At 51.3% G+C, this 7,500-nt stretch overlaps 1 protein-coding gene across 1 annotated transcript in view; it reads left to right on the plus strand.

Moving 5' to 3' along the window:
• Positions 1-3,240: 3,240 nt before the first annotated feature.
• The window catches only part of nbl1 (NBL1, DAN family BMP antagonist), a gene marked incomplete at its 3' end in the record, with an annotated part of 7,049 nt that continues 2,789 nt past the window's right edge, over positions 3,241-7,500 (plus strand). Inside the window, exons 1-3 of the mRNA XM_084460755.1 lie at positions 3,241-3,343; positions 4,562-4,740; positions 5,360-5,471. Coding sequence (XP_084316881.1) covers positions 4,571-4,740; positions 5,360-5,471 — 282 coding nt within the window. The 5' untranslated portion in view covers positions 3,241-3,343; positions 4,562-4,570. The remainder of the gene's footprint in view (positions 3,344-4,561; positions 4,741-5,359; positions 5,472-7,500) is intronic.

A 7,500-nucleotide genomic window follows, 5' to 3' on the forward strand; every position in this document is an offset into this window, starting at 1 on the left:
ATGATTTTGACTTTCTCAAAAGTGCTAGTTCTGTCAACGTTTTGATCTGAACCATTGTATATGATCATAAGTCACCTTAAAACAGAGCTAAACATGCATTTTCTCTTTACTACTCCTTTAAGAGAGGGAAAAGAGGGGAGAGAGGAGTGTTGAGAGAGGGGAGTGTTGAGAGAGGGGAGACAGGGGAGAGAGGAGTGTTAAGAGGCTGAAGACATGGAGACGGAGGGGGACAGACAGGCCCCGATAAACAGATGTTAGGAACAGATGTTCAGAACAGAGAGAGGACAGGACGGTTGGTTTGAGGGACGAGCCGTAGAAGAGAATGAATGAGGGAGAATGAGTGGTAAAGACAAGATGGCCGGAGGCTCAGCGTCACTGAGAGAGAAGCACACCTTTCTGAGGTGAGCTGGACCAGCGGAGCGTGTTCCAGTATGGACCAGTAAGACCAGTATGGACCAGTATGGACCAGTAAGACCAGTATGGACCAGTGAGACCAGTATGGACCAGTAAGACCAGTATGGACCAGTAAGACCAGTATGGACCAGTGAGACCAGTATGGACCAGTATGGACCAGTATGGACCAGTATAGACCAGTATGGACCAGTATAGACCAGTATGGACCAGTATGGATCAGATTACCTTTAGTCTCTTCAGCAGGCATGAAAGAGTGAAAGATAAATCCACATCATGAAGCAAGGTCAGCAACCTTATGTGTATGTGTGTGTGTGTGTGTGTGTGTGTGTGTGTGTGTGTGTGTTGGTAGAGAAGGTTGCTGGCAGTGGAAGTGTGTGTGTGTGTGTGTGTGTATGTATGTGTGTGTGTGTGTGTGTGTGTGTGTGTGTGTGTGTGTGTTGGTAGAGAAGGTTGCTGGCAGTGGAAGTGTGTGTGTGTGTGTGTGTGTGTGTGTGTGTGTGTGTGTGTGTGTGTGTGTGTGTGGCAGTGGAAGTGTGTGTGTGTGTGTGTGTGTGTGTGTTGGCAGTGGAAGTGTGTGTGTGTGTGTGTGTGTGTGTATTGGAAGAGAAGGTTGCTGGTAGTGGAAGTGTGTGGCAGGACTAAGTAATAATCGCTCTGCTATTTTAGTGTGTAGTATGTAATGACTGAGCCTGTAATATATCACGTGTGTGTGTGTGTGTGTGTGTGTGTGTGTGTGTGTACTATGTGTGTGTGTGTGAGTATGAGTGTGTACTATGTGTGTGTGTGTGTGTGTGTGTGTGTGTGTGTGTGCGTGAGTATGAGTGTGTACCGTGTGTGTGTGTGTGTGTGTGTGTGTGTGTGTGAGTATGAGTGTGTACCGTGTGTGTGTGTGTGTGTGTGTGAGTATGAGTGTGTACCGTGTGTGTGTGTGTGAGTGTGTACCGTGTGTGTGTGTGTCCAGCCCCCTGGTGTAGCAGAATGTGTGGAATGCTCTGGAATGCCTTTTCTGGACTGGAGAGCAGCCCTTATTACTAACAGGTGAGTTCTGCACTGTGCACATCTGAACACACACACTCACACACACACACTCACACACACACACATCACACACACACACACACACACACTCACACACATCACACACACACACACACACTCACAAGGCAAATACTCAAACATTCTCTCTGAAACACTCTCTCACACTCACATGATCATCCATTCATGTAGGTACAGCTCTCATCCATTCATGTGGGTACAGCTCTCATCCGTTCATGTAGGTACAGCTCTCATCCATTCATGTAGGTACAGCTCTCATCCAGATAGAGGTGACTGATTAGTCTGCGCACACATTCACACAACATGATACAAAAAAAGCATCATGCAAAAAAAGCATAAAGTGAAGCATTCCTTGTCAGTCACACGGAAACAAACGCATTCCTCCACACAAACAAAAGTAAACACAGACACACTCTCCCAAATCCGCACGTCTAAACACCGTGGCTCGCTCGGTCCTCGTCCATCAAAGCGTTTGTTCGCAAGTGAAGCGCGTAACGCGGACAGAGGTGCTTATGACCCGAGCCCAGCTGCACACCTGCGGGGTGTTTACCTGTCTGTGCCTGTCTGATAGATTCCCTCAAGGCCACAATCATGATCACACTAATAACATTGCTGCTGATCAGAAGACACACAGATGAATGGCTACACCTGTGGCTGGTATGAGATGATGCTCACGGGGCCAAGTCTACCTCACCCCCGGCCGGAACTCCCAAATATGCTTTATTCAAAGTTGTCGCATCATAAGTCAAGTAGAACTGCCGGGATTGGAGGAGCAGTGTTCCTATTCCAACCTCACATCCTGCGTTTGGCCTTCATGCCCATCTGGTGCTGTATGACCTGTAATGGAAGACGGACCACCTCTCTGCTGGAGTCTAAGTACTCAAACCCCCTGAATAGTTCCCCTCCTGCCCTCCTGCTCTCCTGCTCTCCTCCCCTCCTGCTCTCCTCCCCTCCTGCTCTCCTGCTCTCCTGCTCTCCTCCCCTCCTGCTCTCCTCCCCTCCTGCTCTCCTCCCCTCCTGCTCTCCTGCTCTCCTCCCCTCCTGCTCTCCTCCCCTCCTGCTCTCCTCCCCTCCTGCTCTCCTGCTCTCCTGCTCTCCTGCTCTCCTGCCCTCCTGCTCTCCTGCTCTCCTGCTCTCCTGCTCTCCTGCCCTCCTGCTCTCCTGCTCTCCTGCTCTCCTGCCCTCCTGCTCTCCTGCTCTCCTGCTCTCCTCCCCTCCTGCTCTCCTGCTCTCCTGCTCTCCTGCTCTCCTGCCCTCCTGCTCTCCTGCTCTCCTGCCCTCCTGCTCTCCTGCTCTCCTGCTCTCCTGCTCTCCTGCCCTCCTGCTCTCCTGCCCTCCTGCTCTCCTGCCCTCCTGCTCTCCTGCTCTCCTGCTCTCCCTCGTCCGACCAGGCGCAGCGGGACCCTTGTCTGGTGGCGCAGCTAGGCGCGCCTAAAGTCTTTAGTACCCAAATAAAACGAGCCAAGCAGGCGAGGTTGACTTCGTGCAGAATACGAGTCTCTTTTGCGCGTAGAAGAGGTGGACGCGCACAGACTGAGACGGGAGGACGAAGGGGAGGGGCAGCCTTGTTTGATGGACTGGAGTCAGATAGGGTTACTAATGCGCACTATCTCCTCATCCCTCTCCAACAAACCGTCTCCCTCGCTCTTCATCGGATGATGTAATCTTTTTTAGGAGAACTCTTATCTCGAGTGAATACGAGTTTTTTTTCTGAGAGCTGTCATATTTTTCTTTTGTTCATCAGTGGGTCGGCTGCTCATCTCCCGTCTCTCCGGTGTCTCTCCGGTGTCTCTCCGGTGTCTCGCGGGACGGGCTGGGAGACACGGCGGCGGATCGGTGCATCGGCTGGTCGGTGGTAACGGTGACTCGGTCGGTAAGTGTCTATTTGAACACAACACGGGACTAAAGACGGGCGCTGAACCCCGACCGCTACACTTGGGTTTTATTCTCTGTCTCAGTGAGATGCAGAACTTTTTGAACATACAGTGAAAGAGTAGAGAGTTGAAACACGATCATGTTGGGTGTAGGAGACGTGACCCTTTGACAAGGAGGCTAATTGATCCCTGCGGGTGCGCTGAGATAACCCATCCGAGGAATCAGGAGGATACTCAAACAAACTATCCGAACTTACTTTTTTATTTTCCATCAACTATTGTGTCGAGACTTCCACTTTAGAGGCTACTGTTGTTTCATGACGCAGTATTTTATGTTAATGCTTGGTGTCTTATGACTCCCACAGTCAAAAATATCCAGCCTACTTATTAGTTTTTATGCATGTTAAAACAATTAGTCCTGTAAAAAGAGAGATAATGGTGGGTTTGGAAGTGTTTTTCATTCTCCATTGTGGTGCCGCTTCCTCTACTGTTGAACAGCCACGGGGCTCTTGGTCATTAAGCTGGATATTGAATCCTTTAGGAATGTTATATGCGCTTGGAGGAAACTGCTAAAGCTCTTTTCTAGTGACACGCATCACATGGAAGTGATCTGGAGATGTCTATGTATGGCAGAAGGATTGTAAACCGGGCTACGTGGGTGACCAGGCGCTTTTATTGGGAGAGAGAGAGAGACTTTTGTAGATTGGGAATGACGTGCAATTCAAACACACTATGAAAGAGAAGAGAGAGAAGGAGAGGGAGGCGTTTGGTGTTTAGGTTGGTGCTTTATTAGAGTCAGGTGGTATCAAAGCGGACATCCCTTTCTCCTCCCCCCTCCCCATCTGGGACAGGATGAACCGACCATATTGTTCCTCCAGTCAGAGAGGTTAGTGTCAATTTGTCTGCGAGTCTGGAGCAGTTATTACCGCCTCGACGTTCAAATGATAAATGCCTTCTGGTATAAAGGCGGGATTCAGCATGGCCCAAATCAGCCTAAATCAGCCTAAATCAGCCCAAATCAGCCCAAATCAGCCTAAATCAGCCTAAATCCAGGTTTATTTGACTTGAAAACGGCAGGCCTATACTCACTTTATAAAAACAACTACAGTTTGTCTGTAGGCTATTGTAACTTTACGTGTATTACAATACCCGACAGGTAGTCGTCACTCAACGCATGCTTGTGCTTTAGGGTGAAGTCATGTCTTGTGCATCTTTAGGGTGAAGTCATGTTGCAGAGAATAGTGATCTGCTGCGCGCTGCTCGCGCTGTGTCCGGCGGCGCCTGCGCACATCAACCGCCTGGCCCTGTTCCCCGACAAGAGCGCGTGGTGCGAGGCCAAGAACATCACCCAGATAGTTGGGCACACGGGGTGCCTGCCTCGCTCTGTCCAAAACAGGTCAGTAAGCATCTCTCTCTCTCTCTCTCTCTGTCTCTCCCTCTGTCTCTCTCTCTCTCTCTCTGTCTCTCCCTCTGTCTCTCTCTCTCTCTCTCTCTCTCTCTCTCTCTGTCTCTCCGTCTCTCTCTCTCTCTCTCTCTGTCTCTCCCTCTGTCTCTCTCTCTCTCTCTCTGTCTCTCCGTCTCTCTCTCTCTCTCTCTCTCTCTCTCTGTCTCTCTCTCTGTCTGTCTCTCTCTCTCTCTCTCTCTCTCTCTCTCTCTCTCTCTCTCTCTGTCTCTCTCTCTGTCTGTCTCTCTCTCTCTCTCTCTCTCTCTCTCTGTCTCTCTCTCTGTCTCTCTCTCTCTCTCTCTCTCTCTCTCTCTCTCTCTCTCCGTCTCTCTCTCTGTTTTACGCACACATATTCTAAAGACTCACAATCAGAAATAGCTGATATTTTATCGGGTGAATGTCAGTCGGCATTTGTTGGAAAAAGCCGTTTTGGGTCCTTCTTCCAGGGCCAGTCAATCAACAGGCGCTACAGTGGTTAACCTCCCGCTCTCTCTTTCCACTCCTCAATTACTCTCTCTCTCCCTCCCCCTCTCTCCCCCCCCCCCCTCCCCTCCTCTCCCCCCCCTCTCAGGGCGTGTCTGGGGCAGTGTTTCAGCTACAGCGTTCCCAACACCTTCCCCCAGTCCACCGAGTCTCTGGTTCACTGTGACTCCTGCATGCCGGCACAGACACAGTGGGAAGTGGTGCGTCAGCCACACACACACACACACACACACACACACACACACACAAACGTGCAGGCACGCACACACACACACTCCAAAACCACATGTTGGATAAACCCACCGCAAAACTTCTGTTCAGAAACTCACCCAAACCGCACTCGAACTGCACTCAAACCACAACCCACTTAGTCCTCTGACTGAGACATGCCGAGAGCAGGCTCCGGGGATTCTGGGACAGCCTCCAGGAGGACCAGCGCTGTGTGAGGCGGCTCTTATCCTGTCTGAAGATGCTTTGTAGTCTGGGATTCCAGAGACCCGGACAACCAGGGCTTTGTGTCGAGGTGTGTGTAGTTTGGAGAGCAGCCAGGCCAGAGGAGGGTGGGAGGGTACAGGTAGACTCACCTGGAGGAGGTAGACTCACCTGGAGGAGGGAAGCTCACCTGGAGGAGGTAGACTCAACTGGAGGAGGTAGACTCACCTGGAGGAGATAGACTCACCTGGAGGAGGAGGTAGACTCACCTGGAGGAGGAGGTAGACTCACCTGGAGGAGGAGGTAGACTCACCTGGAGGAGGAGGTAGACTCACCTGGAGGAGGTAGACTCTCCTGGAGGAGGTAGACTCACCTGGAGGAGGTAGACTCACCTGGAGGAGAAGGTAGACTCACCTGGAGGAGGTAGACTCACCTGGAGGAGGAGGTAGACTCACCTGGAGGAGGAGGTAGACTCACCTGGAGGAGGAGGTAGACTCACCTGGAGGAGGTAGACTGACCTGGAGGAGGAGGTAGACTCACCTGGAGGAGGTAGACTCACCTGGAGGAGGAGGTAGACTCACCTGGAGGAGGAGGTAGACTCACCTGGAGGAGGAGGGAGACTCACCTGGAGGAGGTAGACTCACCTGGAGGAGTTAGACTCACCTGGAGGAGGAGGTAGACTCACTAGGAGAAGCTAAGCTCACCTGGAGGAGAAGGTAGACTCACCTGGAGGAGGTAGACTCACCTGGAGGAGGTAGACTCACCTGGAGAAGGTAGACTCACTAGGAGAAGCTAAGCTCACCTGGAGGAGGAGGTAGACTCACCTGGAGGAGGTAGACTCACCTGGAGGAGGAGGTAGACTCACCTGGAGGAGGTAGACTCACCTGGAGAAGGTAGACTCACTAGGAGAAGCTAAGCTCACCTGGAGGAGGAGGTAGACTCACCTGGAGGAGGTAGACTCACCTGGAGGAGGAGGTAGACTCACCTGGAGGAGGAGGTAGACTCACCTGGAGGAGGAGGTAGACTCACCTGGAGGAGGAGGTAGACTCACCTGGAGGAGGAGGTAGACTCACCTGGAGAAGCTAAGCTCACCTGGAGGAGGAGGTAGACTCACCTGGAGAAGCTAAGCTCACCTGGAGGAGAACCCTGGTGGACGGTATAGATGCTCCTATGTAGCGGGGTATTGCGTAATGCCAGGTTGACAAGGGAATATTCTAGAAAAGGCGACAAATGTTCTTGGACTTTCCTTTTGTCTGTTGTTCCAGTCTGTTCCAGGCGGTCTGTTCCAGGCAGTCTGTTCCAGGCAGTCTGTTCCAGGCAGTCTGTTCTAAGCAGTCTGTTCCAGGCAGTCTGTTCCAGGCAGTCTGTTGTAGGCAGTCTGTTCTAGGCAGTCTGTTCTAGGCAGTCTGTTCTAGGCAGTCTGTTCTCGGCAGTCTGTCCCAGGCAGTCTGTTCTAGGCAGTCTGTTCTAGGCAGTCTGTTCCAGGCAGTCTGTTCTAGGCAGTCTGTTCCAGGCAGTCTGTTCTAGGCAGTCTGTTCTAGGAAGTCTGTTCTAAGCAGTCTGTTCTAGCCAGTCTGTACCAGGCATATGTGTGTGGACTGGAGAGGAGTGACGGTGTTTTGTGAAGGAATTCAGAAACTTCTCACTGGTGGTTTTTTTGGCAGCTTTGTCATTAAATGCTGAATATCATTAAATTACCGATAAAGTCTTGGATGAAATCACAGCTCAGAAGAACATTGCTGGAAGATGGATGATTAGTTCTGGGTTAGTCATGGCCTCAAGAGATGCGTGTGTGTG

Source organism: Borostomias antarcticus (genome assembly GCF_949987555.1).
Source record: "Borostomias antarcticus genome assembly, chromosome: 33".
Lineage (NCBI taxonomy): Eukaryota > Metazoa > Chordata > Actinopteri > Stomiiformes > Stomiidae > Borostomias > Borostomias antarcticus.